At 36.1% G+C, this 22,403-nt stretch overlaps 2 protein-coding genes across 3 annotated transcripts in view; both read right to left on the bottom strand.

The window, feature by feature from the left end:
- Nucleotides 1-22,403, bottom strand: part of 5-HT1A (5-hydroxytryptamine (serotonin) receptor 1A) — an 891,027-nt gene that overhangs the window by 518,242 nt on the left and 350,382 nt on the right. The window lies entirely within an intron of this gene.
- Nucleotides 3,180-22,403, bottom strand: part of LOC141386721 (lamin-C-like) — a 40,725-nt gene continuing 21,501 nt past the window's right edge. The window contains exon 2 of the mRNA XM_073955642.1: nucleotides 3,180-3,272. Coding sequence (XP_073811743.1) covers nucleotides 3,180-3,272 — 93 coding nt within the window. The remainder of the gene's footprint in view (nucleotides 3,273-22,403) is intronic.

Consider the following 22,403-nt stretch of genomic DNA (forward strand, 5'->3'; position numbering starts at 1 on the left):
GACAAATTCAGACGCTCAAGCAGAAGGAATCAGAGGAGAAAATAAAACGAGAGACCCTGTTGGCACAGAAGCAAATCGATTCAACACCAATTTCAAGATTACCAGCATGTGACACAGACGTTTTCAAGGGAGGCTATAATGCTTGGCCGAGTTTCCGTGACTTATTTACCGCAATCTACATAAAAGGCTCCAAATTGAGTAATGTCGAGAAATATTTTCATTTGACTCAGAAGACTGCAGGCGAAGCAAGAGAATTAATAAGCCATGTTCCTCTTACAAATGATGGTTTTGAGCTAGCTTGGAAGATTTTAACCGACAGATATGAAAATAAGAGGATGCAGGTGAACGAGCAACTGAAAATTTTATTCAATTTACCAAATGTTACTTCCGACTCAAGTCACAGCATTCAAAAATTACAGCGAACGGTGAATAGCTGCATTCAAACTCTGGAAACTCTAAAGGTCGAAGTTTCAGGATGGGACCCTATATTAACATATATTTGTTCCAGCAAACTTCCAAGAACATTTTTAGAAGAATTCGAAAATACTCTTGAAGATTGTAAGACACTGCCAACGTGGAACGGTTTCAATAATTTTTTGACGCACAAATTCAAAACTTTGGAATCGGTCGGAAACATAAGGCCAAGTTTTTCGAAACAAAATCAACAAACTCCATACAGACAAGAAAATTCGAAGAAACTGAAGTTCACAAGCAGCCTTTAAACTAATATAAATCAGAAGGTTCAGAGTTCAACGGGTAAATTAAATGCAAATGCCCCTCAGCAAGCCAAAACACAATATCAAAATTCGTGTCAAATTTGCAAAGCCAATCATTTTATACGAGATTGCCCACAGTTTCTGGCTAAAAACGTGAATGACCGGATTCATGTGGTGAAAATCTCACATCTCTGCTATAATTGCTTATCTGCTAATCACGGCGTGAAAGAATGCAAAAGCCGCTTTGGATGCAGAACTTGTAATTTGAAACACCATACTTTATTACACAAGGGAAAGGAGACCCTATCTGCAATACAAACTACAGTTCAAGAGGAAGCACGACCTAGTACCAGTGCTGCTGCTCTCACTACACTTATACAGTCCACAACAAATCAAGAACCAGAAAATATTACAACCTTGACTCTCCAGGATGGTGGAAATAGAGATCAACATCCCGGAGACACTTTACTTTTCACAGCCATAGTACAAATTGAGGCTAATGGTCATTATTACGATGCTCGTGCGATAATTGACTCAGGATCACAATCCACGTTCATTACTGAGAAGTTAAAAAATCGTTTAAGTTTGCCAACAAAACGAAATCTTGTTCATGTTACTGGAATAAACCAACTCATTTCGGAAACTTCTGCTAAAGCATGCGTTTTTAAACTACGATCTAAGCTTGACCCAAATTTTAAACTGGAAGTTTGGGCCCCTGTTTTGAAATCTTTGCCTTCGAATTTACCACCATATACTTTAGAAAAAACACAAATGCGCGATGCTACGAACTTGGAATTAGCAGACCCGAAATTTTACGTCAGCCAACCAGTTGATCTCCTAATAGGGATGGACATAGGACCTCTTATATTTACAATTGGAACACCTATGAAGTCAATTGGATCTCTTTTGGCCCAAAAAACAGTTTAGGGATGGATAATTGGCGGACCCTTGAAGGATGAATCTCAAAAGAAGAGACAAATATCACTTTGCAATACCATATCAATTGAGAAAATTTTAACACGTTTTTGGGAGGTGGAGGAAACCCCAAAACAAGTTTTGAGATCAGATGAAGATGCATTTTGTGAGCAAAACTACTTGGAGACTACTAAAAGGAACACGGAAGGGCGATACATAGTGACCCTCCCCTTTAAAAAATGTGAAGAACTTGGAGACTCAAGAAATATTGCTCTAGCTCAATTTTATCGGATGGAAAGAAAGCTCATGAAGACCCCAGAAATTAAGGAATTATATGATAGTACAATTCTTGAATACCTTGAGCTGGGACACATGAGGAAAATTTCTCCAAGTGATATCACCAAGACTACAAATTACTATCTACCGCACCATGCAGTAATTAGACCCGAAAAGATTACTTCAAAATTGCGTGTAGTTTTCAATGCATCATGTCCCACTTCAAATAAAAGAAGTCTGAATGATAACTTGTATGCTGGTCCAGTTTTACAGCAAGACATCGTGTTGCAAGTATTGAAGTGGAGATTTTTCCGATACGTTTATAATGCCGACGTTACCAAGATGTACAGGCAGATATTATTGGATCCTACTCAAACAAAATTTCAAAGAATATTATTCAGGAAATCTCCGAATTACAAACTGTTACCTTTGGCGTAAACTGCGCACCCTTCTTGGCGCTTAGAACACTTATACAATTAGCTGAAGATACAAAAGACACATACCCAATTGCCTCAAAAGTTATTTTAGAAAATTTATACGTTGACGACGTACTAGCAGGAGGTCATTCAATAGAAGATACTATTAAATCTCGCAAAGAGTTAACGGCTGCTATGGAATCGGCTGGCTTTGAGCTGATGAAATGGACAGCTAACGACCCAAAAATAATAAAGGATCTGGCCAAAGAACAACTAAATCCAGTTAATTCACTCGATATTTCCGATGATGCCTCCACGAAGACGCTTGGAATAAAATGGAATATTTCTGGTGATTATTTCTCGTTCACACAACCCACAATGGAGATTAAAACATCTTACACAAAAAGTGAAGTCCTATCGACAATTGCCAAACTGTTCGACCCTTGTGGGTGGCTTGCTCCCATTGTAGTTGTCGCCAAATTAGTGATGCAGCAGATTTGGTTGGACAAGATTAACTGGGATGACATATTGAAAGCAATTACTATGATGAACTGGCAGAACTTTGTTAAGAATAGTAGAGACATTGAACACTTAAAGATTCCTCGGTGGATAAATTACTCTCCAGACAACGACGTGGAAATTCACGGATTCTGTGATGCGTCTGAGAGCGCATATGCTGCAGCTTTATACATCAGAACCCGAGACACAAATAATGAAATAAAAACATCTTTGTTAACTGCTAAGACACGAGTTGCCCCAATTAAGAAAATTTCACTTCCCAGACTCGAACTTTGTGGAGCTGTTCTTTTATCAAAATTGGCATCAACAATATTAAGCAATCTCCAAATTTCAAAGTTTAACGTTCACTTTTGGACAGACTCAACAATTGTCCTTGCATGGCTGAGAAAACCCCCATGTCACTGGTCAACGTTTGTGGGAAACCGTGTATCTGAAATTTTAGAAAATGTTGGAATAGAGAATTGGGCTCACGTTGATTCTAAGGATAACCCAGCGGACATTGCTAGTCGTGGGTGCTCACCCAACGAGCTTAGTAATTACCAACTCTGGTGGACTGGGCCAGATTGGTTAAAATTACCGAAAAATAGTTGGCCATCGAAAGAAATTTGCGAAGTTACACTGGAAGCAAAAACATCGAAAGTGCTGATGCTAAATATGGAAGAAATGACGGAAAAAGACCCCATGAGAAACATATCTTCGTTAACAAGAGTATACAGAGCATATGCGCAAGCACTCAGATTTTGGAAAAACACCCTTGTTTGTAGACAAAACCCTCTAACTTCTGAAGTTGAACTTACTGCTGATGAAATTCAGGCCGGCAAACGTGCCAGTATAATTCGCACCCAACGGTTCTTTTTCCCAGAAGAGTTTCAAGCATTAGAGAAAAGATCCAGAATTCCTCCAAAGAGTCCTTTGCTATCTTTTAACCCATACTTATATCCAAAGGGTATTATGCGAGCTCATGGTAGACTGGTTCAATCGCCAGCACTCACTTTCGAAGAACGACACCCAATCATTCTTCCGCACAATGCGAGATTTACTACTTTACTAGTCGAACACACTCACAAGGTGACTTTACACGGTGGGAACCAATTGATGTTGAGAGTTTTGAGATCCGGTTTTTGCATACCCAGACTCAAATCACTGATCAAAAGGACTATTCGGAATTGCCGAGTCTGCATTCTGTATAAGCGACGAACAGAGAATCAAATTATGGCTTCACTCCCAACAGAAAGAACTTTGCTATCTAGACCCTTTACTAACACTGGCGTAGATTTTGCGGGACCATTCAGCATACGAAATTTTACGGGAAGAGCATGTCTTATTACAAAGGGATATGTCTGCCTTTTCGTATGCTTTGCTACGAAAGCCATACACCTCGAACCAACTAGTGACCTCTCGACTCAGTCATTTCTAGCGGCATTCTCCAGATTTATTAGTAGGCGTGGATGCCCATCTTGTGTATACTCCGACAACGGAACTAATTTTGTTGGAGCAGTCGATGTCCTAAAGAAAGACAGACTCTTGTTCATGAAAGAATTACAAAATAGAGCGATTGTACAAAATTCCCATCAAAATCTCGATTGGAAGTTTATTCCACCCGGCGCTCCACACATGGGCGGTTTGTGGGAGGCCGGCGTGAAGTCTTTCAAGACACATTTGAAGAAATGCATACCAAAAATGACTTTTACCTTCGAAGAATTTTCCACAATTTTGTCAAAAATCGAAGCTTGTCTTAATTCAAGACCCTTAAGTCCAGCTAGTGAGGATCCTAGCGATTTGTCGCCTCTGACCCCAGGTCACTTCTTAATCGGTACACCAATTTTAGCCCCTCCCGAACCCGATGTTTCAGACCAAGATGTTAGCATTGTCAATAGGTGGAAGCGTTTGAAAATTATCTCCCAATATTTTTGTAATAGATGGAAAACTGAATATCTGCATGAGCTCCATCGACGTACTAAATGGAAGTATCAACAAGACAATCTTAAGGAGGGTGATTTAATTGTACTTAAGGATGAACGTTCAGCTCCAACTGATTGGAAGTTAGGACGAATTATAAAGACCCACCAGGGAATCGACCAAAACGTAAGAGTGGTAGACATAAAGACTGCTGGTGGTAACATCAGCCGACCCATAACGAAGGTGGTCAAGCTATTTTCCGACTAATTAGTCGGACCCCTTTTTTTAAAAAAAGAACATTGTACTGCTTCTCGTTTTTTTCCAGATTGCAGCATACCAATACGCAACCTGCCAGTCAACTAGAAGGATGATTTAAGCACTGAGTCTTGGGGGCGGAGAATGTATGGTCTCTGACCATACTTATGAGCAGCACTGTAAAGTTATTTTCTTCAAAATTGATTAGCGGTCCGCACTATGTACATTTTTACATATATACACATATACAAACAAACTGCGGCCGCTAACTATCAACGTATTGCTCTCCTTCCAATGAATCCTGGAATTTGTCAACATTAAAAGCCGTACAAAGAGCAGCGATAAGCCAGTCCGTCAGTGATCTTTTAAAGCGTTCGACCGTGCATCTCCTCGCTCAAGTTACATACATACTTACAAGTTAAAAAGTTGAAACATAAACACTTTGTTAAAAACTAAGAATAAATAGTTACATACAAAAATACAAACAAGTTACATTTTGTTATATTAACAAACACTAAGTTAAACATTGAAATTAAAATATACACAAAACAATAAATACAATTAAATAAATAAGTAGAATTTTGCTTCTTAAACCTAATATTGCACTGTGTAAAATTTGCCTAAAATTAACTAAAACTTACATCTACTTAAAATACCCTTAAAATTGTGAATTTAAACTTACCTTACATTGTGCTAGTTAAAAACCTAAATTGCATTATAAAGCCTAGCTAAAATCAACACACATAGTACATACACACTCACACATAACATCCATTGAATTACAACACAAAATAAAACCAAACATTTGAAATTAGAAAACATAAAATACTTACTTATTATTTACAAATAAGAAAGGCAAAAAGGTTTGTAAATAAACACTGGTCTTTATCGTACGTGCAACTTGGAGTTCAACATTCATGCGTCTAAGCACTTCCTCGTTTGAGACACGATCTGTCCAGCGAATTTTTAAAATGCGACGATATATCCACATTTCAAGCGAATTTATTCTTTTTTGATGTGATGCCTTTATGGTCCAGGTTTCGGCTGAATATGGTAGTACTGGCCATATGTAACATTTAACAAAACGCATTTTTGTTGGTAAGCTTATATCGTGACTGGTAAGCGTTTTTTTGTATTTAAAAAATGAATTTCGTGCCATTTCAATTCTGCACTTTATTTCTTTTGACATATCCCACTCATCGTTAATCTGGACACCAAGGTATTTAAATGTTTTTACTCTTTCTATTTCCGTATTATTTATTAACATAGGTGCATTTGTTTCCACATTCTTTCTGCTTACAATCATAAATTTGGTCTTTTTTATGTTAACACGTAGTCCATATTCCTCACTTGTTTTCGTGAGTGCATCCAGTAATCGTTGTAGCCCCGCAAAACTACTTGCTAATAATGTTGTATCGTCGGCGTAACGAATGTTATTAATAAGCGTGTTGTTTACAGCAATACCTATGTTATTTTTAGCTATGGATTCTGCAAATATTTGTTCTGAATATATATTGAATAAAAGTGGAGACAGAACGCATCCTTGTCTTACTCCCTTTGAAATTTGAACATTGTCAGTTGTCTCATCATCCACTTTAATATTTGATAACTGATTCCAATATAAATTTTTGATGCATCTTATATCCCATTCGTCCAGCCCAATAGAAGTCAAGATATTCATCAGTTTGTCATGCTTCACCGTATCAAACGCCTTCTCATAATCCACGAAGCAAAGAAATACGTCCTTTTGAACTTCGCGACATTTTTGTATTAATACGTTCAGTCCAAGTAATGCTTCACGAGTTCCCATGCCTTCATTGAATCCAAATTGCGTCTGGCCCATATGTGCCTCACATATTGGGTATATTCGTCTATGTATTATTTTTAGAAATATTTTCAGGGCATGACTCATTAAACTAATTAATCTGAAGTCACCACACGCCTTCGCATTATTTTTCTTGGGTATTGGTATAAACGTTGATTGGAGCCTTTTTGCGGATATTTCCCTGTAACATAAATTTGGTTAAACAACTTCAATAACAGTTGTTTATTGTTGCCTTCTATTAGTTTGAGTATTTCGACAGGTATATTATCAGGGCCCGGTGCCTTTTTGTCTTTCATAGATTTTATTATCGATTCTAATTCTTCCTCATTGATTAGTCTTTCTGGTAAGCCGATTTGGTGAGTATTGTTTAGGAGCTGAGTTCGACTTTCGTCTGTGAATAAAGTTCTGATATATATTTCCCATACTTTTTTCTTATCCTGACGTTCGTAGTGGGCTACGTTATTATCATCGCAAATAAATGTGGACGTTCTTTTTGTGTAAATACCGGATGCCTCTCTCATTTTTTTGTGGAGATTGAAATCGTCGTGAAGTAGTTGTAATCTTTCAATTTCCTGGCATTCCTTGTTTATTTGTGCATTTTTTGCGGCACGGGTTGCGGTTTTGATTTCTTGATTCAATTCCCAATATTTTTCAAAGTTAATATTTTTATATTTGCTTCGTTCTTCGCGAAGTGCCCGTATTTCTTCAGTTATCCAGTCGTTCTTCTTACTTCTAGTTGTTGTTGTACCTAATACAACTTTTGACACGTTGTTGATGGATTCTTTTAAACTGTTCCATTGCTGTTCAATGTTATTTCCAACGATGTTTAGATTGTCGTTTATTTGATTTTTCATTGTTTGCCACGTAGAAGGGTCTCTAAGCCTTTCAAAATTGATTTTCTTCTGGGGATTTCTCTTGCGTGTTATCGCCAGTTTTAAACGTATTTTACAAATTAGAAGGATGTGATCTGAGGGAACGTCAGCACCGGGATATGTGGAACATCTACTCACACACGAGGAATATCGCTTATTTATTAATATGTAGTCAATTTGATTTCTGACTATGTTATTATTGTTGTCTTGTGGCGACTTCCAAGTATATAATCGTCTCGGATGGAGACTAAACATAGTGTTACTAATTTTAAACTTATGTTCTTGGCAAAATTGGATTAGCCTTTCTCCTCTTTCGTTACGTTGGCCTAATCCAAATTTACCTGTAACATCAGTTGTTTCTTCCTTCCCAACTTTCGCATTAAAATCCCCCTGTATTATTGTGATATCATGGGGTTTTGTCATTGTCAATACTTTTTCCACATCACTGTAAAATTGTTCTACTTCCTCATTGTCGCCATCACATGTGGGTGCATAAACTTGTATTACGTTCAAGTTAACCGGTTTTCCGGCTATTTTGATCATCATCACCCTATCCGAAATCGGGAAGTATCCTGTCACACTGGGTGCAATGTTACGTTTAACTAAGATAGCAACGCCCTTTCTGTGGATTCCGTCAACATTGCCTGAGTGATAAACCTTTGTATTTTCAGAGAAGAACTCTGAGCTTTCAGTCCACCATGTCTCACTTATACCCAATATATCTATTTGCAGCCGTTTCATCTCGCTTATGGTGTTATCCAATTTTCCAAGCTCATAAAGACTTCGAACATTCCATGTTCCGATGTTAAGTTTTGTTTTACCTCCGGGGATTCTTAGCACCCTCGTTTGGCCGGAGACTGAGGGCCGATTGTTATTTTGTGTTTTCATTTTCATTGTATGATTTTCATGGGATATTACTTTAGTGGTTTCCCGTTGCCTTCTAAAGGGTTTGGAGTTTACCGTCTCCGTATTCAGCCGCTCCACTGGAGTACAGACGCTGTTTGCAGTCGCCCAATGTGGGAACAGACACTGCCTTTTCCCCTTTTTTTTGGTTCGCCCCGCATATTTTATTTTTGCGGTACCCTTCAGTGAGCAATCGCTGACGAGCATTCCCCTATCCACCACCTGGGGAGGCGTCCGATAGGAGAAAAAAAAGTGAAGAAAAACAACTCCGCACGGATCTAATTTTTCTAATCAAACCAAAAAATATATTTGAAACAATATTCTAACAATAAGTTTTTCTCTTTTGTTGTAGCTCTAATATGCAATTTATATACTCAATCTCTAAAAATTTGGTTTCATATATTTCTAGGCATTGCACTATGGTCTCAAATCCAAATTTTCTTGCCAAAACTATTTCAACCTCCATTTTGTATTGACATTGATTATTATTTATAATAAGTGTGTAAAAACGGCAATTCTTACGTTTTATCGACCAAAATTACCAAAAAAATGCCAAAATTCATTGAACAGGGTGGGCCCGTTGTATGGAGTCTAAACCAAAACATTGACCTATGTTAATAATTTTTGGTACGATGGATTCATACCTTCCAACAGGTCGAAATACCAAATTTCTTCTTTCTTCTTTTTTTATACTATAAAAGTACTCACAAAAGTACTCACTATCAATTTCCCGGTTCATAATAACTTTGGTCTCATTTCTGTATATTTTTGCAATGACACAACTCAACAAAAAATATATATTTTACAGCACAAAGTCTGTTTTATTTTTATACATGAAAGTGCCAACTTTGGCACTGCACCAACTTACGGCAACTAACGGCATTTACAAAAACTAATTATTTTCGGTTGGTTTGAAATGTTTGTTTTTTTTATTCTGCGCAAAAATAAATTCAAATTTTTAAACTTCAAAAAATAGTTTTGGCCAGAAAAATTCCTGATTGAAACCATAGTAGATATTTTTAATTTATTTGTTTTAGGTTTGTACTTCAAGGTTTTTTTTTATTATTTTTTAATTTTACGCGAAAATAAAAATAAATTTAGTAGATATTTAAACGTCTACGAATAGATATGAAATGCTGTTAACGATTTATCCATAAATATTCTCATAAAAACAAATAGGACATTCTTAAATATATTTTCTTTATATGAGAATAAAAACCGATATAACTTTTGCGCACATTGGCCAATTTTGTGTCTATTTTGCCTATAAAAAAACCATATACCCTCGGTAGCGTAAAGGCTGAGTGTATACATAGTAAAAAATAGTTTCCTTTAGTTTATGAGAGTACTAAGCTCTTCCTTTACGTTAAGGATTATTCCTCGAAGGATAATATTCACTATATATTGATAATTTTCTTCGCGGAAGTTTTCTACCCATTGAGAGTCCAAAGTACCAGTTAAATTCAATTTAAAAGGAAAATTTAGCAATACCATTTAATAGAGCTTACAGGGGTGTCATCGTTGTTCTATCAAAAACATGGATTACTATTTTCAAATTTCCAAATTGAGCTTTTGTATCCTCTGTCAACACACAATACCAATACAGCAATCTTGGTTCGAAATGTTAACAAAAAAAAAACCCTCGAAATACGTGAAGAGGCCAATACCGGTTCATGGGGCTAGTCTAAAACCGAGGTTCCGCTCTATGGGGGCTATATGAAAACGTGGACCTATAACGGCAAATTCTTTGTGAAAAGTTTAACACCCCCAATGAAGACTAAACACAAAATTTCAAGCATTTCGGTGGAAAATTGGAATCACAACCTTCAATATACCCAACATCGGGAGGTACTCTTAAATAGGGCTATATGAAGACGTGGACCTTTACTGATAATTCTCTTCTGGAATGTTTTATATTCCAGTCGAAGACGAAATACCAACTTTCATCTTTTTCGGTTTGATAATGACGCTAATTTGTTCAAAATACTGAAAATCGGTAGGTAGCGTTCTATGGGTGCTATATAAGACGTGGAAAGTAGAAAGTTTAATACCTCCAACGAACACTTAATACCAAATTTCGGCCATTTCTGTATGATATTGAAGTCCCAGCCTTCAAAATACCAAAAATCGGGAGGTATCGTTCTATGGGGTCTTTGTAAAAACGTGGTCCCGTACTGACAAATTTCTGGTGTAAATTGTGTAGCCCCGAAAAAGACTAAATACCAATTTTCAGTCATTCCGATGTGATGTGAGGCTAAAACTATTAAAATACCGACAATCCGGAATATGTACTGACAAATTTCTAGGGAAAAGTTTTGTAGCCCTGAAGAAGACTAAATACCAATATGCAACCATTTTCCGTGTTACAATTGGCCGAAAATCTTTAAAATGTGTTACAAATGTAATAACAAATTTAATTATGCCCCATATATTATGATGGAGAGTATAATAAAACAATTAAAAATATATAAATTTTACTGTTATCATTATTCCCTAGACAAGACAAGCAGAATAGTAACCTGATGCCAAATTTGATCATGAATTACACCATGATTTTTGGGTAGATGGTATATTCAGTAGAGTACGAAGAACACGAGGATGTTTCATGAAAAAGGAGAGGTGGATAGTGCAATTCGTAAGCTGTTGGTAGTAGTTACAACTTCAGAAAAGTGTATCGAGAAAAGTGTATTTATACTTTAAACCTTCATGTACACTACAAAGCTGCTTTCGGCAACCTTAAGTGGTCAAATGTGTTTCAAGTCATATATAAGTCTGGTATGCTCTCTACCCTTTGATATTCTAAAAAATGAAAAACCTCCGAACGATAGTACCAAGCTAAGTTTTATTAAGGCGGCGTTATATCATTGATCCTTCCCAAGGATAAGTTTATACAAAATGTAAATCTTGAATAAAGTCGATTAAAAACTTATGACTAAACTACAAAGATAGGGTGGTAAGCGATTTTGCCTATATCGGAATTGCTATCAGCAAAAATAACAACATCAAATTCATGCACATTGCAAATATCTAAATAAGAAATGTCTTCCTCAATTACTGAACTAGTCTTCGTTGGCATTGTAACATTATTCCCAGCAACCACAAAAATGAAAGCATATTTTTAGTAGTTCAAAAATGACGAAGAAGAAGGACAACTAAATGGATGTGAAAACTGTTGATGATGAACAAAATGCTCGTTTAGTGAAATTATATTAACAAAGATGACAATACATATTCTTCACATTTAACGTATCGCACAAAGACCCCACCCATACCGACCACATGTAGTGTGTGGTTGGTGGTATATCGTGTTGCAAAGTGACTGTGTGGCTCTCCAACACATTCATGTCTGTCTGCTGGTTGGTCTTGTCATTGTAACAAAAAAAAAAAAGAGAAATTGCAAATTACGTTTTAAATGCATGCCATGATGCATCCATCCACTGCGAATCCATCATTTCTGTATCTATACACGCTTGTTATATATCGCACATTCATACATACACATGTACGCACGCATTAATGTAAATTCTCCTATTAAGTTTCTTTGAAAGTGAACAAGGTGTATGCGTGTAATTTGAATTGAGTTGAGATGATTTACATACTGATGGCCAAGGTAAAGACGAATTTCCGTTTCGGTGAAGAGAAGAGATTCGTTAAACTTAAATAATTTTGGAAATGCAACTTTTTGAACAATTTATAATGGAATTTTAAAATGAATCATTATCGATCAACAATCCCTCAAAGGGGTTGTTAGCGCCACTGTTGGCCAACTTATTAACTACACTACGGAGACGTGTTAGCGCCACCGTCGGTCAATTGATGAACTATAACTAATCAATCAGAGTTATCGAATTATTGTAATCTCAATTTGCAGCAACTAAAGTAAACTCATTTTAAGGTTATAAATCAATGTGATTCTAAGTCTAGAATGCAACATTAATTTAACTTTGGAACGAATTTGTAAAAATATAAAAAATTTTCGCGCTTTGTTTCAAACTAAAAAGTAACTATAATCATCAAAAAAATGTGAATTTATTTATATGTATTATAATTCATAATTATTTCACTATTAGGAATTTTAACATACAAATACATTGAATTGAATAAATCGAATTTTCTAAATCTTGTATTTGGTGTTTACAATCTTGTGAAACTGGGTGCTCGGGTAGATTCCCGCAACAGGGGTTATGATAACCGAGCATATTGAGATACTGAAATCAAAATGCTCAGCACGAATTTTTCATGACTTTTTACAGAAATCTGCCAAACTTGAAATATATTTTTACTAGCAAGCGTCCGTTAGCGAAAAATCCACAAGAATAGGAACAAATAAGAAGGGCATTAAGTTCGGTCGGGCCGAACATTTAATACCTATTGAAGTAAAATAAAATAATTACAGTCGAAATCGCTTATAACGTCGGTCAAGGGACCGACTAAAATCGGACGCTATAAGCGATAGTCGTTATAAACGATATTTATAAAAGAGGTGAATTATAAGTAAATAAATAAAATCATTTCAATTTTTTACTTTTTTTATTCTATATACATTCGTAGAAATTACTTAAAAGCAAAATAATAAAAAATAACGATATTAAATTCATTCTTCAGTAGATATATTACGTTATGGTTCTATTTAAAATAGCCTGTAATTTTAGTTTGGGCTTTTGAATTTCAACATAAGTTTAAATTTAACTGAGCTTAAAAGGATTTCCAAAAAACATTCATGGCTTGTAACATCTTCTGAGTTAATAAATTTTTGAAGGTTTCTACAGCTGGAGACGCCTCTGACACTTCATCTAACAATAACACAGCATCCAGCATATTTGATTTCGTACTTTGATCATTTTCTGTTCTTGCCAGGATAGTGGATATTTGCCAAATCCGGCAATCTGGTGGTAATGATTTAATTACACCTTGGTCCACGGGTTGTAAAACAGATGTGACATTGGGTGGCAAAAATTCTAGCTTAATTGACTTGAGACCGCCTTTATGTGAGCCGTAATTCAGCTGCTCAACCCCGTCTTTGAACATGTTGTGCATATGTGTGATATTTTATAGTTGTTTGAGTTTAAAAAAATATACATACAACAAAATACGGAGAGAAAATTTTCTTCTTCCTATGGTTCGACGTTATAACCGATAGCAATATTCAAATATATCACAAAAAATCGACGTTACAACCGATATGACGTTATAAGCGACGACGTTATAAGCGATACTTATTTGTGTGAAATATAAAGCGCAGAAATTTGGGACTTAAGGATTTCGTCGTTATAAACGACGACGTTATAAGCGATTTCGACTGTAGTTTCCTTTCGTTTTCTACCCATTTATGCGAACCCGCAATATCTCTTCAATGGCAGCTAAACTAAAACGTGCCCCTTTACCCACAATTCTCTCTAGACATGTTTTTATACCCATGTCGTATACTATGTGCCAAATTTCAACAATTTCCAATATAATGGGGATAAAAACATCAAAATAACGAAAACCGGATAGTACGTTCTATGGGGCTATATACAAACGTGGATATTTACTGAGGGTATAAAAATCCACTTTTATTGGTCTGATGTTGATTGAAAAGGCATTCTTTAAAAATTCACGTTTATTGGTCTAATTATATTGAGGCTAAAACCTTCAAAATGCGTACTGTTCTATTCCATTCTTCTGGGGGGTAATCAAAACGGGGACCGATACCGGAAAATTTTAGGGAGAAAGTTTTGTAGTCCCACACAAGACTAAATACCAAACTTCAGTCATTCCGGTGTGATAATAAGGCTAAAACCTTCAAAATTCCAAAAACCTTCTATGGGGCGATATCAAAACGTGGACATATACTGATAAATTTCTGGGGGAAACATTTTGAAGTCCCATAAAAGATTTAATATCAATTTTCAGCCATTTCGGTGGTATAATTAAGCTAAAACCTTCAAAATACAGAAAATGTAGATATACCGTTCTATCGTTCGGTGGACCGATACAAACAAATATCTCGGGGAAAGTTTGGAGCCCCGAAAAAGACTAAATACCAAATTCCAGCCACTTTGGTGTGATAATGAGGCTAGAACCTTCGAAGTACCGAAAATCGGGGTGTACCGTTCTATGGCGGATATATTAAAACGTGGACGGATACCGAAAAATTTTCAAGGAAAAGTTTTGTAGCCCGGCAAAATACTAAATACCAAATTTCAGCCACTTCGGTGAGATAATAAGGCTAATACGTTCAAAAGAACGTTTTGTAGCCCAAAGAAGGATGAAATTCCAAATTTGAGCCATTTTGGTAGGATAATATGGCTAAAACTTTCAATATACCGAAAATCATGAGATACCCCCCTATGGGGGCTATATCAACACGTGTAGCTATCTAAACTTTTTTGTAGATTTGTTTCTTAGCCTCTGGGAACACAAAATACCAAATTACAGCCAATTCGGTGATCAAATTGGACTAATATATTCAAAATATCTTAAAGTGACGCGTATTTTATATGGGGCGTTATATGGGGGCTATATCAAAACTTGGACCTATATAAAAAATGTTTGGTAGAAATGTTTCTTGGCCTCTTGAGACACAAAATACCAAATTAAAACCAATTCGGTGGTCAAATTGTACAAATATCTTAAAATTCCTTAGAAAGTCGATGCGTCACGCGTCACTTTTTATGGGGGCTATACCAAAACGTAGACTACATAGCCCATTTGCAATGTCAAAAGTCCTACGTACATACAATAGATTTTACCAAAATTTCATCCACCTATTTCAATCCGTTCTGACGCTAGAGTGATTTCCACAGACGGACGTGGCTATATCGATGTAGAATTGAACCCTGATCAAGAATATATATAGTTTGTGGGGTCGACAATTACTATTTCGTGTAGTTACAAACGGATTGACAAACTTAACATATGGTAGAGGGTATGAAAAGGATAATATAAAAATCGACCAATGTTCAGAATATAGTTTCCGGCTTTCGAATAGAACTATATATCTCTACTTATTATTTTGAGATATTGATGCAAAGTACTTTTTGGAAATAGTCCGTTTATGAAAAAAGTGGACCAATCCTGAGATAAATTCCAGGAAAAATACATATTTGTACGTATTTTAAATAATGTTTACGACTACTTTTATTTGTTACTACTTTTGTTTGCTACTTTTTTATCATTAAAATAAGTAGTTAAATAAGTATTTACTAAAAGTCGGTACTACTTACTTAGCTACGTATTTTAGTGATAAACAAGTGAGCCAAGGCTATAGTCGAGTCGGGGCTGACTATGTGATACCCTACACCACTACCCCTGTGCATAAGCTTTAACTGGTGATATTCAAAATATTAAAATTGGGATAGCTTAGCGACTTTGCTCTGAATGTCTTCATTAATACAGGTAAATTTTCTTGAAACGCATTTAAGTGCATCTTTAGTACATATCAAATAAAAAAATGGAAAAGTGAGATGTACACCAACCATCAAGACCCCATCAACCCCACAAATTTCGTGAGGATCCGATCAAAATTCCGATCTGTAGTGTGATTGCACAAAAAATGGAAAAACGGATGCATTACCGACTGTTGCGATATCTCTGTTGTTTGACCACCTATGACAACCTACATTGCATCATTGTAAAGAAGGTCCCCAACCAAAAGCTGTGATACTCGTCATTATTATTAAAATCGCAAAAATGAAAAGTTGGGTTCTATTAGCGGCTATTGCGATATCTTCGTTGTTTGACCACCTATGACAACCTACTTGACATCGTTGCAATTGTGATATTTTCTACTTTCATTAGTAGATTTTGCTATTGATATACCCCTTAAAGAAGCGGAGATATTCGCTTTGAAATAAAACGTTGATTTTTTTGCCCATTCCTACCCCTAAATATTATCCGACCATCACCAAAATCAATAGGCTTCTTCCCCTTTAGGACCCCCATTAACCCCCAAAATGAAAAAATGGGATGTGATGTCTCCGTTATTTGGCCACCTACGCTAACCTGCTTTACATCGTTGTAAAGATGGGATTTTCTACTTTCATAGTCAGACTTTGTTTTTGGAAGGTCCCCAACCAAAGCTGTGATATTCGTCATTATTATTAAAATCGCAAAAATGAAAAGTTGGGTTCTATTAGCGGCTATTGCGATATCTTCGTTATTTGACCACCTACGTTACATCGTTGCAAAGGTGATATTTTCTACGTTCATATATCCCATATAGAAGCGGAGATATTCGCTTTGAAATAAAACGTTTACTTTTTCTCCAAATAAATTTTTTGCCCATTCCGATCCCTGACCGACCGACCATTACCAAAATCAATAGGCTTCTTCCCCTCCGGGACCTTCATAAACACCCAAAATTTGTTGACGATCGGATTAAAATTGCGACCTGTAGCGTGATTACAATGTTTAGATGGACAGACGGACGGACACACATAGCCAGATCGACTCAGCTCCTCGAGACATTCATTTTGGTATAATATGTATGGGTCTACCATTATTTTGATGCGTTACAAACTTTTTGGCCAAAACCAACTTATAATACCCTCTCCACATAGTGGTGTAGGGTATAAAAATAACCACTTACTTCGCGCTACAATGTGTACTGTAAGAACTATCCGAAATAAAGTTAAAAATATATCCAAGAACAGGGCTTAACCTGTACCTAAACCTAAATGTTTAAACTTTTTTGAGGTAGGTACCGGAAGAAGCGGACCAATATGGTCTGTCTTCGAATATTAAGAAAGTTTGGAAGATTGGTTATGATGTGCAATGATATGACTAAATCGAATCGGAATCCTTTTAAGATCTTAGTCAGTATGGTTTTACTCCTTCCCAATACAAATTATACTGTCATATGTATGTCAAAACGATACTAGACATTTCCCTAAACTGCACAGTTTTGACAATTTAGAAACTTTGGTGGAGGTACCCGACCCGAAGAGCCTATATAATCCATATTCTTACTTTATTTAAGTGTCAGAGAAAGATGAACGAAGATGGGACCAACGTCAGTCACTCCTTCCTATATTTTTGGTGCCCATTTGGCACTTTAGTTGATCACCGTTCATCTTTTATAGCTTTTGTCAGGAAGCATGCACTTGTCCACGAAAAACATTACATCGCTGTAAACAGAACCACAAGAAGTACTTTCGTTAAACATTTGTAAACGATCCATGAGCAGACCTAAAACTTCACTTATGTAAAAGTATTGAAATTTTGTGATGGAGGTACTCGAAGTCGTTTTCCAATATAGACTTTCGTGAAAGTTGATGCTCGTTTTTAAGAAATTCTACGATGTGCAAAGTTTTGGCCATATCGGATAAAAAATCCGCAAGTTTTCGTGCTCACCAGTTATTTTATTTGGTGTCGTCCAGACTTTTAGAGCTATTAGGACATTACATCAAGAGGTATTGACTTACCCAAAAAAAAAAAAATGTACCGTCGTGAGAGGGGCCGCAAAGTCCATAAACTGAACGTGTTTCAAGCATTTTTAAAATACAAGAAATTATATAGTTATATAATAGATATATAGTTCATATTCTAATCTGATCTATGTATGGAGGAAACATTACGACGTGCAAAGTTTGGACACATTCGGTTACTACCTTCCAGAGTTTAAGTGCGCACCTATTTAGCGAAACATTTTGAACTTTTGTTGGAGGGGGAGGCATCCGAAGGAGGGTCCGATATGGTCCATCTTCGATCTTAAGCTATGTTTGGACAAAATATTACGAAGGATAAATTTTGGACCGAATCGGTGGATTCATTCTAGAGTTATCGTGCGCTCCAGCCAGACTTGGGGACATGGCTAAACCGACTCGAAAATTTTCTGTAACGGATTTCGTTGAAACATATTTATGAAATGATTTTCGTTTCTATGGGCTATTAGCTTATGTTACACATTTTTTTTTTAATTTTTGGTTAAAAATTTTAAACTTTTAAATTTTTCATGAAATATGTAAAATATTTACAAGAAGCATTACAGAGAACTATATAAATACATTGGTATTATTGTCCAACGTATTTGAAAGTATAAATATAATGAACAAGTTAGGTTTTGTGAGCAATTTTCTGCATAGTTGTTGTTAAGTTTTATGGTGTTGTTTAAGCATTTAATCGTAATTTTAGGCTGACTGTGAGTGTTACTGGTGGCATATTACGTCCAATACTTTGGCTTATAAACAAAAACCATTCTTGCGTGTTTTGTTTTTGAAATTTTGTATACACATCCAAAATTTGGAGACATTATCTGTTACCATTCTATAGATATTTGCATATAAAATCTACATTTTTTGGAGGTACCTCCGATTTTGATGCTATATCTCCGGATCAACGGATCAGACCATGTAGTGATATACTCTGACAATTTCAGGATGATCGGATCAGCTGTTTTTGAGTGCATAAACTTTAAACAAACAAACAAACGTACAAACATTTTTCTACCGCAGTGTCGTCCGTTGAGATTATTTGAAACTGGTCTCTTGCTACAAATTAGTACATGTCTATTGTACAAAAAAGGATTTTTCTGTCGATTACTCTTTAAATTGTATTTTGGGAAGTACTTTCAATGGATGCACATTACTAGAAATGTTCCTTTTTCCTTCTTCGGCAAAGGACTTTGTGACGACAAGCGAAATAAAAAAACCGATCGGAAACAGATTCTTCTTCGTCAAAATCTCAACAAGTATCAGTCGGCTTTGCGGACAGGAATATAGCCTGAGCCTGTGTGAACTGAAGCTTTCATCTATGGATAGAACCCAAAGCTATGCATTAGGAGATTTTCAGAATTGTGTAGCCATTTTCGGACGTATGAACTTGGCAACAAAATACGGATGTTATCATTGATCACAAGTGTTGCGGAGGAGGTATCTGAAGAAATGGACCGGACCCACATAGTTAATTTTGGAAGTAGATCTTATTTTGGGAGTCATTCCTTTTAAAAGATATTGCGTCCACCAGTCATTTCAGTTCGAAGGTTTGTGAGGGATGTTCCCAGTATGGTCTATTTTCGAGCTAAAACTAAGTTTGGGCAAAATATTACTAAATCCAATGTTTAGACCAATAAAAATCGCACATACCACTTTAGCTGAAATTTTTGAAATTTGGAGGAAAAATACCAGAAGATCAAACCGATAATCACAAACAAAGTTTGGACCAACGCAGTATCCGTTTCGAAAGTTGTCGTGCGCACCATCCACTACACATGATGGCTCCCAGAGCACTTGTTGCAAAAAAAAGGAAAAACGTTTCCACAAAGGTATTTTTATTTATTTAATTCATACGTTTACTTATAACTAAATTATTAGCATATTAGTCTTAAGCTTACCCAGGTATATTTACTAATTATCCAGAGACGTCTTAAACTGCACTTCTCTGAAAATTTTTGAAATACTCTGTGGAAGGTTGCCGAAAGAGTGGATCGATATGGTCATTCTTCAAAAGTGATCAAAATTTGGACAAAATATCACGAAGGCCAAATTTTAGACCGAATCGGTTGATCTGTTCCAACTATCGTGTTCTCCAGGCAGCCGCCCAGACGGACGAACGTAGCTAAGTCGTTTCCAAGTTTTCTGAAACAGATTACTTCCAAACACACTTTGACTCTAAAATCATTACTTCGATGAGGCACATTTTGACTAATGCTGAGAGTAAAAAAGAATGTATACATGTACAGACCTTGGATTGAACGACAGAAATTCCTTTTAAAAGAATTCAAGACATGTTACTAGAGTTTTCCTTGTTCCTGATTCATTTATGAGAAGAACCACGATCGGAAACCAGAATTTCTACAAGAGAAGTCAAACGATTGGACGCCAAAATAAGTCTATACCAAGATGCACGATTGGGCGACAGAATTAGTCATTTAGAAACCCGCTATTGGGTGCTAGAATTTCATGATGGGCATCCTCACTATTGCTCAGCATTAGTTCTCTATCAAGAAAATCACTATCGGCCTTCAGAAATTCTTTGTGATAAGATCTATGATTGGACACCAAAATATCTTTACGGAAATAACTACAATTGGGTTCATTGAACACCTGAATTTCCGAAATTGAAAAATTACCGCATTCTGACACCGCAGCGTGATAAAAGACCGAAAAAGAAGACAAGCGTCTCGACGTTTTTTTTCCTTTATTTATATAACTCCTAAATTCTAACTGTAAATGTAAGAAATACTAGTGGATAACAAACTACTAATCCCATTTTCCTTCCAAAAATTTCTCAATAAAATGGGAGTGGAAAATTGGAGCCGTGATTTTGAACCCTTGTGAAGTAGGAAACAAAGGAAAGGTCCTCAACATTCCATGTAAACAAAAAAATTAAATGTTAAGATATTTCTAAGGTTTGTACTCGTATTCTCTTTCTTTTGGTCATACCGAAGTGATATTACTGAATTACATAACATTCGCTGTAGTTGTGAGTTATTTGATAAATGATACACCCAAAAATATATGAGATTATTAATATAAACATTGTTTTGAACATATATTAACTCTGATATATTGTCAAAAAGTTCTGAAAACAAGGGGAAATTGGCCAAGGAGTCTTACGTCATTTTAATTAAATATAGTAATGAAAATTGTTTCATCAGTAATATAAGTCTAAAATAAGGTTTACATCATTGCTAACTAAGAAATTTTCGCTAACATGAACTTTCAAAATTTTGGTCAGGTGCCCCCCCCCCCCGAAATGAAATCCTGGCTACGTCCCTGCAAGGTGTATATACAAACTGAGGCTGAGGGTATAAAAACAATTAAAAAAGCGTTAAGTTCTGCCGGGACGAACCCTCCACCATGAAGTATTCTGAACTGAAATATTTAGTTTTCTTTCTGTTACGAAAGTACCAATGTCCACAATTTGTGATGGGGGAATGTTTTTGTACCACTGGAAATCCGAATAACCAATTACAGCAAATTCAGGCCGAAAATGTAGAAACTTTAAAAATCCCTGAAGTCAAATTGCATCCAATTGCATCAAATTGCAGCCAATATAAGCCGCAAATTTAGATAAAAGCTTCAAAATGCCTCAAATCAGGTTGGGAGACACCAGAAGTTGGACGGACGTATGTCAAAAATTTTTGGTGGAGAGGTTTGTTGACCGCTGTGAAACTTAAGTGCCACATTAAAGCCAGTTTAGACCGAAAGTATTGACAAAATTTCTAAACACCTGAAATCAGTCGGTGCCGTGATATTGGGGCTCTTACAAAACGTAAAATATGGCCACAATTGTTTTGACCATTTGCCGCATTGTATCCGATTGGGTCGAAAATGACGATAAAAACTTCAAAACACTTGCAATCGGGCGGTACCGTTATATGGGGTCTATTCCCAAACGAAGGTCTAAGTCCACAATTTTTTGTTGGAGAAGTTTTGTGACCACTGGGAAACCCAAAATATCAAATTATAGTTAATTCGGGCAGAAAATGTAGCTTAAATTTCCAAAATATCACAATTAGACGATAACGTTATATGGGGGCTATTGCAAAGCCTAAACCTATGTCCACAAGTTTTGGTGGAGAAATTTGTTGAGCTAAATGCCAAGTTACATCCAATTTGGAACGAAAATGTCGACAAGGAATCAATCGGGTGGTACCGTAATATGGAGCTATTCCAACACAGTCCACAATTTTTTAGTGGAGAAGTCTTTTTACCACTAGTTACGCCAAATGTCGAATTATATCTAATTTGGTTCAAAAAAGTAGCTAAAAATCCAAAATACCTCTAATCGGGTGGTAATATTACATTAGGACTGAATTCTGAATTCGATATAGCCCAGCTTCGAACATGACAAACAATTTTAGCGTCCTGTCTCAATTTGT

This window comes from Musca autumnalis, unplaced genomic scaffold, assembly GCF_047663935.1.
Source record: "Musca autumnalis isolate F117 unplaced genomic scaffold, ASM4766393v1 scaffold_5, whole genome shotgun sequence".
NCBI lineage: Eukaryota > Metazoa > Arthropoda > Insecta > Diptera > Muscidae > Musca > Musca autumnalis.